At 45.5% G+C, this 17,404-nt stretch overlaps 1 protein-coding gene across 2 annotated transcripts in view; it reads left to right on the top strand.

The window, feature by feature from the left end:
* Positions 1-16,872, top strand: part of SERPINE2 (serpin family E member 2) — a 101,058-nt gene extending 84,186 nt beyond the window's left edge. For both annotated transcript variants that reach the window (XM_089669502.1, XM_089669503.1), the window contains exons 7-9: positions 12,549-12,635; positions 14,168-14,251; positions 16,134-16,872. In XM_089669502.1, the coding sequence (XP_089525628.1) occupies positions 12,549-12,635; positions 14,168-14,251; positions 16,134-16,171 (209 nt within the window). In that variant the 3' untranslated portion in view covers positions 16,172-16,872. The remainder of the gene's footprint in view (positions 1-12,548; positions 12,636-14,167; positions 14,252-16,133) is intronic.
* Positions 16,873-17,404: the final 532 nt, after the last annotated feature.

Here is a 17,404-nt window from a genome sequence, read left to right as displayed (position 1 = left end):
ATACTTCAGATAAACAGGTACAATTTATGCAGAAGGAATTGTTTTGTGTGTGTGTGTGTGTGTGTGTGTGTGTGTGTGTGTGTGTGTGTGTGTATCACCTGAGGCCAGCTGCTTCACTGAGTATATGTAACTCTAGGTTCACACCTAAGCGTTTTGCAGATGGGACATGTTCACATCTCCGCATTGTTGGAAAGGGTCAAGGACTTTTTTGAATGCAAAAAGTTGCGTTTTTGGTTCTTTAGATTTCAATGGAAACGCAGAAAAGCATGTAGTGCGTTTTTTTGCTGTGTTTTTATTAATGCGTTTTGCATTTTCAAATCTCCCTAGCAACAAGAAAAATAAAATAAAAATTTGACAAAAAAGTGTTTAAAAACCCAGGTGCAAAAACCACAAAACGCAATGCAGAAATGGCTCAAACGCAACCTGCATACGTGTAAACCTAACCTCAGGGTGTACAACCACTGTAATTGAACAAGCTGAAGTTAGAATTTAGTGGGAGGGTGTCCTGGCTATAAAACCTCACTAGCTCGGTGCCCCTCTGTCTAAGAAACTCTTGCTTGGAAAGGGATCATAAAAGCGTAAACCGAGTCCCTCACTGAGTTCAAAGACATTCCAGATAAGTCCTAAACTAGACACCACATTCAACATCCATAATCCAAGATATGTAATCATAGGGGAAAATGGAAGACTTACATAAACATGGAGCACATATTCGGACGGCTGACGTTAATACAAATTCCCTGATATATTACACCCCCTATCTGACATATACCGGAGAGCAGAAAATTATATCTCCTGAACCATTCAAGCAAATATTTCATATCTAACTGTTCAGCTGGCGATTTTGCGTAATCTACTCCTGGATAAGATGTTCTATGTATTCAGGGTAAATTATGAACCATAATATAAGCTATGAGAGTTTTTGCTCAGAGCTTGGGTCTCCACCTACCAACTCCCTCCCCAAATGAGGCGATTGGTTTACTGCTCCAGGGAGACACCCTGTGGGGTTACTAGAAAAGCTAAGCTAGGCTGAGTTAAAACAGGAGATTCTTCAACTCTCACACACGGCTTAACATCGAAACTGACAGTGGGAGATTAAATCCTTTGGTCTGAAACCTAATCTGCTTAACCCAAGGTTGACGTCAAGTACTTTAACCCTCTAACTTCTCCGTTATCTCTTTGCTGTGCTATTGTTGTCTGTGTATGTATGTATGTATGTGTGTATATATATATATATATATATATATATATATATATATATATATATATATATATATATTGGCTACATCTTTTTCTGTAAATATTTTTATTGCATCCTTTTAACCTTTTAGTAATAAATATTACTTTCTGAAAGTGTTTGAACTGTTTCTAAAGCCTTTAATGCAAACTACGAATTCCTGCCTCTAAAGAGCGCTACTGTGTGTGTGTTTTAAACTTCGGTATATCTCTGCCTGCGGTGACAGTGGTATACAGACAATTATTCAAACATCATAGTGTTATTGCTAATATTGCCGAGTTTCCCCTTTCTCTGTACAAAAAGGAGGTGGTGGCAGTGTGGAGGGTTAATTGCGTAATTAACCTGACCCAGTAACAATTGCTTTCAGGCTACCGGTACACAGACTGTGGTCCATTAGCTGGAAAATCTGTGTGCAGGGTGCAGCTGGGTGTGGCATTGTTGCGCACGTGACAGCGTGGTTTTAGATTGGCTAGTCCTTCGGTCACGTGTTTGGTGAGAAGGGCTGTGGTCTGCCGCCGTGATCGTCGCACTATGGATACAAACTTCTTGCTATACTATCCACTTTTAACAGGGCGTGATACAAAGCAGCACATAAAGAGCAGTAATGGAGTAACTTTGTGGGTTAAAAATGGTCATAACTAAGCAACTGAAGTGATGAAAATCTGCAGTTCATTTTAGAGGCTTATTAACATGCTGGAGAATTTCTGAAAAGCCTACAATATTGTTTTCAGGATCACAAGAATGGTAGTGAATGATGAGGCTACTGTGTAAGTGTATCAAACATAAGATTCAAAATACTTTTGTTTACACTGGTCACATAATTTAACCGCAATACAATTTTTATAAAAGCAACATCCTTTTCTGTGGAAAAATAAATACATTTATAATATAAAAATATACATACACACATACAAACCCTAGCTGTTCAATTGTACACACATTGGGAAAGTCAAAAATATATAGCAACTCTGAAACAATACAAACTGCCTCCATGGACCAATAGGATTTCTTCTTCTATGTAACATGGCACCTACTGCCTTCCAATGATGTTAATGCAGAACAAACATAAGGTGTCTACGGTAGGATATTGACTAATTTTGGAGGCAGCCTGTGGCTGAATGCCTGTCCTCCAGACTATGTGATTCCTTCATAGAACTACTTTCTCTCCACTGGGACACAGGACCAAGGTATTCTAGCCAGGCATTACACCCAAGAGTAGATGTGACTAGCTTAGATGCCAAACTGGAACTACTTTATTGAACAGAAATACAGATTTTTTTATACACTCAGAAATAGGAGCAGTCCCCACATGAATTCCTCTGCTATATTGAATATACATGAATCTCTGAATAGTTGTTCTTTTTAAGATCATGGAATTTTGTGCCATCTAGTGTTTTGGTATTGGTGATTTCTAATGTTTTATAATCTTGTGCCATCTAGTGTTCAGCATTGATAATACAACATGACTATTGCACCAGAGATAGGCTCGTCCACTTCCCCATTACCACCATTACCGTTCCGCACCAACCCCCTTCCCCTTAACCAATTATACTAACAAAAGACATAACACCAATTTTGGAGTAAATGGCCAACATGGCCTTTTATTAACAACTCAAGTTACAATACACCAACCATTCCTTATAACAGAAACCCACATAATTGTTGTTGGTCTTCGAAGGCACCCCAAAACGATCCGAAATGCACCTGCGGACAACCATATACACTAGGCCTCCAGCCGCAACCAACCAGCTCGGAGACAACCATACCGTCCGCAGTGCAGCACCACCACCTTCCAGTTAAACCTTGGTTAACTGGGAATGTCCCCGGGCATCCCATACCACGGATGGGTCCCACACCATTGTTGTTTACCTTCCAAATAAGAACCGCCTCCAAAGACCAACAACCGCCACAGCACGCTGGGTAAGCCCTTACCCATGCGTGCCACGCCACAAATGAACAGCCCGCTGCATGCCATCCTGCAGATCCAGGGACCATAAATCCGTCCCAACCGCATTCAAATGTACCCCATCGCACCTGAGATACCGCCAAGTATCCACCTCCAACTCCAAGCGCCAGACCACTAACCCCCCAGGTGACTAAAGAAACGCCCCACCTCTCTGTTAGCCTTAATCCGAGCCTTGTTGAGCCTCTCTACCGACCGCGCCCAACGCCAAGAGGCACGGGCGACAATGTCGGACCACACCACCACCATCCCCGGATAAGCCCGCCGCAACTGAAGAAAGTCCAGCTTGACATCTCGCACCAGCTCCTGCTCAGCGTGCCTGAAAAAAAACACCCATGCCCCACTGGACGACGGGACAAAAATTCCCGAACCGCCCGCACTGGGCACACCAGCGAAGCCGGAAGAACGAAAAACGCACCTGACCACCACGTCCCAATTGGTCCGTCTTAGACCGACGTACCAGCACCTCCACCCATTCACCGAAGCACCTGACTTCATCCACCAATAACCCCCCAAGAACCGATTTGGACGGGCTAACGAGCTCCCCAATACGCAACGCCCCAAAAAAGGCTACCGCAAAAGCCGCCCGAAATAAGCACACCTCAAAGTCCGAAGAACACACAGACCACCAATGCACAAACAAAGACCCCAACAACTCAAAAGACACCGGACGATGAGAATCCTTACATCGATCAGCGCTCCGGTAACCCCGGAGAGCCTGCCGAACCCAAAAAATCTTCAGTGAAATCCTGACACCCTTGCAACTTAAAGAAGAATGCCAAACCCGCCAGTCGGCGATCCACCGCAGCAGCCGACACCCCCCGCTCAAAATTCCGCGCCACAAAGTACAATACCGCCAAAAACACCTCCGGCCCCCAGGGATCAATCTCAACCCGCTGTAGCAGATCCAGCCACTCCCACCAGACCCTAGAGTATGCAGACCAAGTCGCCTCACTCACCGAACGCCGGATCCAGCCCGCAAGGACTCCAAGGCAATCTCCCACAGCCCGTCGGGACAAGGAACCCCGTGTTGCTCCGCCGCCGGCGCCACCTCTCGGAATTTGTCCCACTGAAAGCGAGACAAAGCGTCAGCCACGGTGTTATCAACCCCAGGGAGACGCACCGCATGGAGAAAAACATTCAGACGCAGACAACGCAACACTAAATGGCGAAGCAAGGCCACCACCGGTCATGAAGAAGCTGAGACCCGATTGATGACCTGAACCACCCCCAAATTGTCACAGTGACAACGCACTTTTAGATTTCGAAAATCCTCTCCCCAAACCTCAACCGCCAACACCGGAAAAAGTTCCAACAACACCAAGTTGCGAAGAAAACCCGCCTCCCGCCAGGAAGCTGGCCACGAGGCCGTACTCCATCAACCCTGGAAAAAGCCCCATAGCCCGCCGACGCCGCCGCGTCCCTGAACCATTCCAAGTCAAAATTGCTAACAGGGCCAGACATCCAGAGAGCCCGCCCATTAAACGAATCCAAAAAGGTGTGCCACAAATGCAAGTCCTCCCGATGATCCCGAGTCAACCGAATAAAATGTAAAGGGGAGGTAATCCCTGCCGTCGCCGCCGCCAACCGGCGGCAGAACACCCGACCCATGGGCAGAATGCGACAAGCGAAGTGAAGTTTTGCCCAACAACGACTGTAAGGCCCGCAGCTGAATTTTTCGCTTGCCCCAGCACCCCACGTAGTTCCCCTGGTAGAGCCACCAGCTTAACCTCAGGCAAGTGGCACTCCATCGTGCCGGAATCCAAAACAATGCCCAAGAAAGTCATCTCCATAGCCGGGCCCACAGTCTTATCCACCGCCAGAGGAACCCCGAAACGTTCAGCAAAGTGTTGCAAAGTGGCCAGCAAAACTGCACATACTCCGGAATCTGGCGGACCCACGCAAAGAAAATCATCCAAATATTGGATGACCGAATTCACCCGAGATATACCGCACCACCCACTCCACGAATGAACTGAACCTCTCGAACAAAGCGCAAGATATAGAACACCCCATAGGAAGGCACTTATCAACGTAAAAATAGCCCTGCCAATGACAACCCAAAAAACGAAAACTGTCCGGATGGACTGGCAACAGCCGAAAAGCCGACTCAACGTCCGATTTCGCCATGAGCGCACCGCGCCCATACCGACGGACCCAGAAAACAGCCACATCAAAAGACGTGTAAGACACCGAACATGACTCCGAATCAATAGCATCATTCACCGACCCCCCCTTAGGGAAGGACAGGTGGTGAATTAACCTAAACGCATTCGGCTCCTTCTTGGGCACAACCCCCAAGGGAGAAACAACCAAATCCGAAAACGGAGCGCAAGCAAACGGACCCCCCCATGCGTCCCAACCCCACTTCCTTACGCAACTTAGCCGAAACCCCCTCCTCATGCCGCAAGGCCGACCGCAAATTCCGAGCTAAGGGAGGAATCAAAGTCAAAGTACACGGGATGCGAAAACCCTCCGAAAAACCCGCCGTCAGCAACACTGCAGCTGCGCGATCAGGATACCTCTTTAAGAAAAGCCCCATCCTTTCCACTCGCACCGGAGTCGTCCCTCTTACCAGCATGCTCTCCGGAAAGGCCTCGACCCCGCTGGAAACAGCGCGACAAGGGATGGGAGCCCCCGCACCCGGAACATTTGTGCCTAAAACGGCAAGACCCACCAAATCAACACGTCCCCTCTTGGAACTGCCAGAAGAACCCCTGACGCCTGGAGGCCGATTGTCCCGGGAAGAACGAACCGCCGGCCCCGCTCTGAAAAAACAAACCAGGGGCCCTCGCCGGTGTCATGAGTCGCATCCAGAGGCCAACGTCCTTATGATCCCAACGCAACGACTGGCGAACCGCCCTCCGCTGCCTAAACTGCTCAACGTACCGAAGCCACGCAGTACCCCCAGAAACCCCGTGAGCCTCACCAATGGCATCAAGGTAACAGAACAGTGCCAAGCAATGTTCAGGAGCCTCCTCCCTAATCACTAGCCATGATCGCGAACGCCTGCAACCAATTTGCAAAGGTACGCGGGATAAAACGAAAACGCCGCTGCTCCGCTTCCACCTGCCTACTCTCGTCAACCCGGGACCCTTCAAAAGGAAAACGCTCCAAAGGCAAGAGTGAGAATATATCAACGTACTCCCCACTCCAAAGCTACTCCCGTACCTCCGACTGTAAATGCGCACCCAAAGGGCCCTCAAAACACACGTACACTTCGCCCCTGGCCGATTCCGCCAAGCCGACAGGCCCGGACACCCTCGAATCTGCACCCAACACTGCGGAGGGGGCCGCAGAACCCCGATCACCTGCCGTGGCCGGAACAACCCCTAGCCCAGACCCCGGAGGAGAAGAGACCCCCGGATGCCGCACGTCCCCGCTGTCCTGTACAAGAACCCCGAAACCTTCCCCACCATCCGGCGGGAGCCACGCAGAAGCAGGCCCAGGCGCCCCACTCAAGACGCCGCAACAGGTCCCGCAAACCGGAAATCACATCACCGAGACCCCCACCCATACCCGACGGGGGAACGCCGACAGTGCACGCCGCAGAGGCCACGCCCACCGTAGCGGCCCTACCACCCCCCAGCAGGTCCCGTAACGCAGAAGAAAAAGAGATAGACCCCAGAACAGGTAACTCACCAGGCTGCCCAGGAGATGCCCCTTCAGCCGCGTGCTCACGATCCACCGTTGTAGAGCGGCCAGCCGTCGCCCCCGCATCGGGTTCCGACAGCTCGCCCTCCGACCTCTCGTCCTCCGCACGCTGTTCAGATGGCCTCCCGGTCCCAGGAGCCACGGGTCCTGCTGGTCTGTGCCGCTCACGACTCCGCCTCCCGGCACCAGACACGCTCACCGCCGTCCCTGGGCTCCGACCTGCAGCACTGCCAGCTGCCCTCCGCCCAGCTCCAGTCTTCCGCTGATGCTGCTGTGGAGCAAGAGCACCAGACCGTCCAGGGGGCCCGCCGGCCGCAGCAGTAGACAGCCCAGCAGCCGCAGAACTCCCTGCTGCACTCCGTCCAGTGCCGATCCCACGCTGCTGCCTCACTGGAGCCGGAGCCCCAGACTTCTCAGGGGGCCCGCCGGCCGCAACAGGAGACAGCCCGGCAGCCGCAGCTGTGCGCCTCCCACGCAGGGCTCCCTCCCTGACCGGCACCTTGTCAGTGGAGGAGCAGCAGATTCTGCTTCTGCCTCCATGCCGTGTGGGCGGGGGGGAGGGGCTTCCCCGCACGAGGCCCCGCCCACTGAGCTCCGCCGATGGCGGGGATTCCTCCCGGCTTCCCCGCTAGCAGAGGCAAGGGAGCGCCCTGCAAGCGGAGCCGGAGGGGCCCGAGCGGGGCTCCCATGGTGGTGCTGAGCTCTGGGAGGGGGGGGGAGCCCGGGCTAAAGCGTTCCGGAGGCCTAGACCTCCGAGCACGTGGGCCCTCCCGCCCCCCTGCTGCAGGAGATGAGCCCGGATCCTGCAAGAGATCCGAGACACGGCTCTGCAGCCAGTCCATCCCCCTGTCCTCTGCTGCCTCCTGCAGCTGAGCCAAAAGGCTGTCCATGGCAGGGCTAAAGGTGGCCTGAAGCAAGGTGTGCTAAACAGACACCAAGCTCACACTCTTGCCGTCCAGCTAACTGACTCCCCCTCACAGAACCTCCCATCCTAAGGTGCAGCAAAACCCCACCTACACCAACCTCTACCAATCAGCTACCCCCCACTAACAATAACAAAATCCTCCTGGAGCTACCTTAACCCTTTCTGCTCTTCCTTCCCCCACTCTGGGCCTAGTCATGTATGCCCTGCGCTATTTCTTCTTTCTTTCGCTACGGGCATTTCTTTTCAGCTCTTTGAGTTAAGCTGGCCATACGTTATACAATTTTCTTATTCAGTTTCCTTTAGATTTAACTTCAACTATATAGTGCAAGGGCCTGCCTCTCTGCATACAAATTGAAAGTGTTTTAGGTTTGACCTCCTATTGTATGGTTTTAGTAAATATAAAGGAAAATTGTATAATGTATGGCCAGCCTTACTTTGCAACTCTAAAACGAGCCTATGAGGACAAAAACAGACTGCCTGACTTCTTTTTAAAACTACAAGCACCAAGGCACTCATCCTGGCCCTCGCTTAACCCCCTAATCAATGATCTGAAACAACCTTGCAATCAGTGAAGCCTGAAAAGTATGAATTACCATTCTACAATACTTGATCTAATTCCCAATTGTAGCTTCATTATTTCCCCATCCATACATGTTCCCATTAAATTGGTATTAAACCTGCAGCATTTTTTAGCTTAACACATTGGGCACAATAAAAGAAACCTTCTTAAGTAAACTATTTATTTGTTAAAATTTGTTGCCAGGCACTTGCAGTTTACAACTTTTAATGCTGTTCTCTCAGTGCCGCTTCCCTAAACTTTCAATCTTCACAGGAAAGCTTTAGCAGTGGATAGTGCAACCTGGAGCCAGTACGTTAGTTTGGAGAGAAGGGGGGGGGGGGAGCAGAGAAGAGTGCCTTGCCATCCTAGGCTATAGGGTTGTGTGTTTCTATTGATGTGCAAAGTGTAGGGAGACACTGCTCTAGTCCCTGTATGCAAGGGTGGCTTCTTAGGATGCTGCTAGAGGAAGAAGCCTCTCTGAAACAGGAAACATGAGGCAGCGGTCATGGGGCCAGCTTAACTGGAATGTAGGCAAGAATTTAAAAGAAAAAGAAGCTGCTGAAAGTGCTTAAAGCAGAGGGTTTAATATCACTTAAATTTTGCTTTCTTAGAATTTTGTGTACTGAATCATGTAAACTAGAAAAAAAGCTACTATGTTATGCTAAACAGTTTGGTCTTCCAAAATAATCTTGCATATATTGTAATGTTTGTTGGTTATGTGTTATAAAAGACACTGGTAGTGATAGCAGAATTCAGGCTTTACTTGTGTGGCTTAAGTTACAAACATACAGAGCACATTGCAGCAGACTGTATAACAGCAGACATATTACTTCCTGAAGAGATGATAGAGAAGAAGAAAGTATCAGCAAGTTTTACACATACACAACTAGTAACCTTTAGCGTACAGTGCCATCTACTGGTCAAGTGATATTAACACAGAATACTGTATATAGTACATTATAGTACATGCTGTTGTATTCCCAACACCCCTTCTCAACGGCATGTGCATAATTATATGACATTTAGTCTCTTTTGTAGAAAACAATGACGTTCCCTTGGCAAAGGTTTGGTGAGTGCGTCTGCAGTCATCTCCTCTGATGGGCAGTACTGGATGTCGATAACCCCTTGTTCTTGCATGTCTCTGAGCAGATGATATCTTACATCAATGTGCTTGGTTCTTGGGTTAATCTTCTCAGAGTGTGTAAGCTTTATGCATCCCTGATTGTCTTCAAAGATGGGTGTGGGTTGTGACATATTCAGTCCCATGTCTAGTAGAAGTTGACGAATCCAAATGGCTTCTTGACATGCATGTGCTGCTGCTATGTATTCCGCTTCAGTTGAAGAGAGTGCAACAGTCACTTGTTTCCGATGGTTTTGCGACCGGGAGGGAGTTCTGTTAGTGACCAAGTTTTATTTTCTTGAAGTGATTGTATTTCTTCTTCAGCTGCTTTTCTCCACTGATCTGCTTCCCTTCTCGGCAAAGTTTCTATGTCTTCCCAGGATGTAGGCTCCTGTGTTTGATGTGTTTTAGCAGCGTATGATAACCTGCGGGGTGGTATCCCTTTTGTCATTCGAGGGGATCTTCTGATTTCTTGTTGTTCAGTGGGTTCTATTGGCTCATTGATTGTAAGTTCCACTTCTTGTTCTGGCTCTTGTCCTGCTTCGCATAAATCAGTGTCTCTTGCCGATTCAGCGCGTAAATCCTCTCCACATTTTTCAAGAATTGTATTATCTGGTGCTTCACTTTCATCAAAATAAACACTGCGGCTTACTGTGACCTTGTTGGTCTTTGGACAAAGGATTCTATATCCCTTACTCTGCTCACTGTAGCCAACCAGAATGCCTTCTATGGCTTTGTTCTCCAACTTGGAGTGTTTCTGACTTGGAATGTGGGCATATGCTTTACAGCCAAATACTCTGATATGTCCTATGTTGGGTTTTGATCCATTCCACATTTCATATGGTGTACTCTCAATAGCTTTTGATGGGAGCCTGTTTTGTAGGTATGTTGCAGTCATTATTGCTTCTCCCCAGTATTTGTTAGGTAAGCCAGCGTCCGTAATCATACATCTTGTCATTTCTACAAGAGTGCGATTCTTTCTTTCCGCTACACCGTTTTGCTCAGGAGTGTATGGTACAGTTGTTTGGTGTATAATACCTTGTTTCTTTAGGTATGATTCCATCTCTTTATTCATATATTCCCCTCCATTGTCAGTGCGTATTATTCCAGGTTTCCTTTGAAACTTGTTGCTTGTCATAGCTACAAACTCTTGAAGTTTTTCTAATGTCTCACTTTTGTGCTTCATTAGATACGTTATTGTGTACCGGGAATAATCATCGATGAAAGTCAGTAAATATCTGTTCCCGCCAGGTGTGATGGTTTTCATTGGTCCGCACACATCACTGTGTATCAGTTCCATGGGTTTGATGGTTTTACTCTGACTGGTCTGTGGAAGAGAGGTTCGGGTGGCCTTTGCTTTGATGCAACACGTGCACTTGCTGAGTGTGTGGCAAGGCAATATTTTCATGTCTTCTGATAGACCTCTCTTTGCAAAGTCCTTTATAGCTTCTGGGTTTCGATGCCCCAGTCTTCTATGCCACAGGTGGATGCACTTGTCATGTGGGCTATGAGTTGCCGCATTGGCCTTCTCACTTTCAGTGATGAGTTTGTACAGATGTTCATTTAATCTTCCTCTTGCTAAAATTTGCTTTCCATTTTGAATTGTGCATTCATTACCTCTGAACTGGACAGTGAGTCTATTGCTTGCAAGGGTTTTAACTGATAGGAGGCTTCCTTCTAGGCTTGGAACATATAGAACATTCTTTACAAGGATGCTCTGCTTGCCCCCTGATGGCGTTTTGCAGTTCAGAAATCCCTGACCATTACCTTCCGCTGTAATACTTTTCCCATTTGCTAGGAAGACTTTATCTTTTACACTAAAATCAATTTCTGTGAAGAATGTCTCATCGCTTGTCATGTGACTTGTTGCACCTGAATCAATGTACCATCCATGTGAGGTACTATTCTGAGTCACTTTAAAAGTACCACTCCATGATGCACTTTCATTTTCTTTCATGACTGCTTTAGCTCTTTCTCTTGTGGGTAGCTCCCGCTTTCGCTGCTCAGCTTTCCAGATTGAACAGTTCTTTTTCAGGTGACCGGCCTTTTTGCAGCGAAAACATACCCTGGTTTCTTTGCTTTGTCTTCTGCCTTCATGCACCTTCTGAGCTGCCTCTGGTCTCTCGTTCTCTTCACTATGCAAATTTTCCTTTCTTCTGCTGTATTCATCAATTAATTTTCCCTTAACATATTCTAGCGTCAGTTCAGTTTCCGGTCTAGTTTCTAGAGCATTTATAAGGGCACTGCATGATTCTGGAAGGCTGCACAGAAGTATTGACACAACATGGTTGCTTTTTAATTCTTCACCTATTGCACCCAGCTGGTTCACAATATCTAGCATGGCATTTACATGTTCACCCATTTCCTGCCCTTTTTCCAGCCTCTTCTTATACAGTTTGCGTAGCAGATATAGTTTACTGTTTAGGTTTGCACGTTCGTGCAGCTTTTGTAATGCAGTCCACATACCTTTAGCTGTGCTTTCTTTCCTTATACGAATGAGTTGATCATCCTCCACTAACAGGCTTATGACTGCTTTTGCTTGCCTGTTTTTTCTGTCCCATTCTTCCGGGTTGTCATTGGGTCTGTGTGTATCTAGGACCTGCCACAAGTCATCTTTGGATAACAGCATTTCAAGCTTAAACTTCCATAGCTGGTAGTTGGTATTGTTGAGCTTTGCTATTGTAAACTTCATATCTGAAGCACTTGCCATCTTTCAGTGAATTGGATTGTAAATGCAGCACTTACTTGCTTGTAGTTTTCCTTTTTCCAGTGTCTGGAGCTGGGCCCATAACCTGTTGGTTATGTGTTATAGAAGACACTGGTAGTGATAGCAGAATTCAGGCTTTACTTGTGTGGCTTAAGTTACAAACATACAGAGCACGTTGCAGCAGACTGTATAACAGCAGACATATTACTTCCTGAAGAGATGATGGAGAAGAAGAAAGTATCAGCAAGTTTTACACATACACAACTAGTAACCTTTAGCGTACAGTGCCATCTACTGGTCAAGTGATATTAATACAGAATACTGTATATAGTACATTATAGTACATGCTGTTGTATTCCCAACAATGTTTGTATTTCTTCTAGGAGCAGAACAAGTTTATGTGTCACATATGTTGCAGAAAGCTAAAATAGAGGTTAAAGAAGATGGTACAAAGGCCTCTGCTGCCACTGGTAAGACAAAATTTGTCCTTGAAGGAATTTCCTTATCCTAGATTAAAAGACACAAAGGATTAGCAGTTATCAGTGACCATATAAAAACAATAGGCAACCAGCGGAGTTATGTTAGTCATGTCACGTTTGTTTAAAGACCTTTTAATACATTTATTGTACAGAGAGGTAATACGTTATAGTATCATAATGTGATTAAATTTAAAAGAAAAGCAGATTTGCAATGTGTGGTTTATATTTGGTTTAACTTTATCAGCCATTTTTAAATGCCATCATTGAGTGTATAGACCAGGCATCACTAAATGACAGACCAGGGTCTGGATGCGGACTGGTGCAGTCCTGCCATTTAGGAGCCTTTTCTATACTCAGCCATCACGTGGTCATCCTCACAGAGCTGACAACGGGAGGTAGAACAGTTCTCGATGGAGGGCGGGAGCTGCCCCAGGTTAACAAGCAAGTGATTGTTTGCAAAGATGAAGGGCAAGGAAGTGTGAGAACACAACTGTGGAGGGGGTGATGTAAAGGGGGACCTGAGGACACTCAACAAGAGGGGATCTTGCTGTGAAAGGGGAGGGGGCTGTGGTGTTTAGTGGGGATTGAGGACACTGATGTAAGAACAGGTTCAGATCTGTACATGTGCATTTGGTGCTCACATAGTGGGTGGATCAGTGAAATAGGGTCAGAGAAAATTTCACGACCCCTTTTTTTTTTTGTTTTTTTTTTCTTAAACCAAAATTGCACCATGGCAACATGTGGTTTAGCGCAAATGGAAATGCACTAGAGGTGCCTCCCATGAGTTTTGGACCTCCTGCTGGATGAAAATTTTACTGGCTGGAACGCGGTGAATTTTAATTCAATACCCCTGATACTGGGTATTATGTATTATGAATCATAAGCCTAGTGTTGTGTAGTAATCCATAGCAACCAGAGTTTAGCTTTTATCTTAGAAGAGTCTCTGAGCAATGACTGCTGACTAACAGCAATTTTGAATTTTAGCCCACTCTATACATACATTTTTGATATGAATAAAGATGGAGATGATTGGAATCTGAAATTTTCTTGTTTTGGCAGTTTGTCCCACCTGTACTGAACTCCCTTCACTTCATGTCCTGGTGACAGGCAGGCAGAAGTAGAATGATTAGGGTAGTGGAGACAGAAACTCCAACAGACTGGGAAGGGCAAGAATGATAGTAAGATAGTCCTTTCTATCCCTTTCTATCACTTTTTTGGAGTTGGACTTTGTCAAGTACTCTAAGATTGTTACTCTTTTTAAACTATTCACTAACATAACAGCTGTCTAAATAGGAATTATATGCATCAGTTATGTAGCAGCGATATGGAGCCACTTATATATTGACATATATTCATGTCATATGTGTATTTGATGTTGCTTTATTTTTGGAACATATTTATCACAGCTATTTCCACCTAATGGCATACAGAGAGAGTTTAAATTAAAGTTAATATGTTCCTTGTCTAAAATGACAACTTTTGGGGATATTACTTGAAACTGTCAATATTTTCTACTCTTTCAGCTGCAATTTTAATAGCAAGATCATCTCCCCCCTGGTTTATAGTGGACAGACCGTTTTTGTTTTTCATCAGGCATAACCCAACAGGTAAGGTCTTTTATTCTGTTTACAAAACTGGGCATCGTGTATCTTAGAGTAGTATAAAATCTAAACATTTTTTTACCTTGATGCATTCCTTTCATTAAGGTAAAAAATATTTAGGCCTCCCTTACCTCCCTCCCTCTTTCACTTAGCTGAACCCTCATTCAATTCAGCGGTCTGCCTAAACCTTCAAGGAGGCCATTTATTAGAATTTTTTTGGACTGGATGTAATGCTGCTTTAACAGGACTTACTGACGTGCCTCTACAGGCACTTTTACACTGACATCTCTTCCTTTTTTATAATTCTTTTTTTTTTTGTCCTTTTCTAAAAACACACAATACAATGAAGAGTACAAAACTACAAATACATCACAATTACTTTCTGTCGATTTAATGTATAGATTTTGATAACATGAGTACCAAGTTATATAGAGCTATAAATTATATACAGTATATTAATTTCTTCTTCCTTGATATACGGCCATATATCATGATTTCAGTGCGTGTATTTGTAGTGGTTAGAAACTGTGATGGCACTGCAATGATTAGTAAATATGAAACCTAAATAATATAAAATGGGAAATATATAATGATAATCATTGGGGAGGGAGTAGCCTGGATATAAGAAAGGAAAGAGAAAATTTTGGTACAGTGACATCTCTATGTAGCGGTACCCCCTTGAGGGCCGTTGGATTTTTGGGTCCCCCTATTCCTGCACAGCCAGGCCAACTTTCCTTTCAGAGTCCATGGGCTTGTTTTTGTTGTTTTATTGAGGGAAAACAACTTGGATGTGGATAAGGGGATGTGGGATGCCCAACTTTAATTAGTAGAACAGCTTGAGGAAGTCTTTCTTCACTATGTACACAAAAATGGATCCTGGACTGCACTCCCTTCAGAATTATTTTAGTCACTCTTGGATCTGTAGCAGTGTTAAATCATAGGAGCAAAGTGCTCCCAGGAGAGTAATTCTCAAAGCACGGGTTAGCAGGAAATTCCAGCCCACCTGACTGCCTTTTGAAGTATCCCAGAGCAAGAGATCTAGGTTAGCAATGGCACTGTGCTAGTGAGAGCATGCTGAATATTACATCTGGCAGCCTTCTTCCTTGTAGGCCCGCAGGGTGTAGAGGTACTTACTCTGTCCCTTGTTCCTGCTGCTATGGTTAAGACTGCTGTCCAGGCCTTTCACTGTGCTAGCCTTCCCATGCTTGGCAAGGGGTCTTAGGCATAATACTACATGATAGTGAGGATTCTTCTTCCTCCCTCAGCTCCAGCATGGAGGCAGAGACCCTTCCCTGGGTTCCCTCCCAGGCCTCACAATCCTCAGCACTCCATCTTCCACCCAACCAGACTTCCACAGACCGAACTACTCACTATCCAGGCTCTTCAATATTTATGGGCAGGTGTCTTATCACCATGCCAGGCCTCCTGCCTGGGAATTGGTCAGATTCCCATAAAAATGTAGATCAACACCTATTTACCTCCACCCACTAGCTTCTAGAATCTTCTAAAACCAGGGGGGGGTACCAGAGGCCTGACCTAGAGTAAACCCAAAACGATTCCCCAGACTCGCCACACTACTGTGAGCCATTACATTTTCCCAACACCAACTGCACACTAGAGGGTGCTACATCTATTAACATCCCAACATGCCTTCAAGTGTCATATAGCACTGCACTGGCCTTGGCCCCTGCTGTCCTAGATCTACTTTCTCCTTCAGATCCTGCCTTACAGAGCTGTAATTGGGTTTTTCATTAAATAGCCCTAGAGTTGGTAAGCAGAGCTCTAAGTGATCTTAAGGTTGACATATGAGCCTAGCAACAGTGTAAATGATGTAAAATGATTGGAACTTGATTTGATTGTAGTATATGATATGTTTTTCTTTTTTCAGGTGCTGTGTTGTTCACAGGGCAAATAAACAAACCATAAGGATACTTACAGATGAGCAAAGCCACCACGTCCTGTGCATTGATTGTTTAGATATTTGTGCAGTGCTCTAGTTTGTATGTGAATTATCAAATAAATGGGATGATATTTGTGTTTTTAACTTTTTTTTTTTTTTTTTATGGTTTTTATATGGAATTTTGATAACAAAAGTTGATGGTATATGTACTACTGAAAGATTTTTCTTTTTGTGTGAAGTATGTAGGATGTCGTGTTTTTTTTTTTTGTTTTTTTTTGTTTTTTTTCTGTATTTTAATTTTCAGCTTCTTGCAATATTCCCATACCCAGTTGTGCCACCTCTACCTGCAGTGGTGCTTTCATGCATTGAATGAAGTGTGTATATGTGACCATGCACTATTTTAGCAGTATTTGTAACTTAAGCTCTTGGGCATTGCCACTAAGCCAAACACGATTTGTGGCCTGTGTCCTGGGCTTTGGCAGCCAGCCATGCAGTATTTGTGGCCTTTCACAATTCCAGGCTTTCACAGTCAGAATATATGAAGGTTAACTTTTGTATTAATATATTTTTCATGTGTTCATAAGAGATATTTGACTACATTCCATTCATTTTGTAAGAACTGGAGTTTAGACGGTACGGTTTATATTGCTTGTAACAAATGATGCATGTGTTATTTTAAGTAAAACATTCCAGACTGCATCTCTTATTTGAGGTGCTTTAAATTGTATCGCTTTGTGTTGTATTTTTTTGTTTCGAATATTAAGGTTTTCCAGGAAATGGTACAATTCCTGACTCGGTTCCAGTGTATTGACTGCATAGCCAGCATAAAACACTTAAAATGCAAGTTGCTGTAGTCACTCTCACAGATCACTTAGCAGATCATGTGGCATATCCAAAAGGTTACTATATGATGGCCCCAAGAAACAACATGTAAACAAAAATGGTAATATTAATAAAACTGAAAAGTTGCCGACCCCTGGATTATACAGAGGTTGAGATCTACCTGGACAACATGGAGGAAAGCAAAGCTCCCAAGGGAGGTGTGGTGTGGTGAACTAGGCGGCGGTTTAAAAAAAAACAAAAAACAAACAAAAAAACCCCCACAATCGAGCTTCCAATAAAAAGGATGTATGAGGTACACAGTGTGTCACAGTAGTGTCCTCTGCTACTAACAACCCAACCCCCCAAACGCAGTGTCCTCTGTCCTCCACCGCCCACAGTAGTATGCTGCGTCCTCCGCCTCCCTTCCCCCCACAGTA

Source organism: Staurois parvus, unplaced genomic scaffold (assembly GCF_062004578.1).
Source record: "Staurois parvus isolate SC_StPar_1 unplaced genomic scaffold, SC_StPar_1.0 ptg000078l, whole genome shotgun sequence".
In the NCBI taxonomy this organism is placed as follows: Eukaryota; Metazoa; Chordata; class Amphibia; order Anura; family Ranidae; genus Staurois; species Staurois parvus.
The sequence above is the reverse complement of the archived record's forward strand: the minus strand, read 5'-3'. Positions and strand labels throughout refer to the sequence as shown.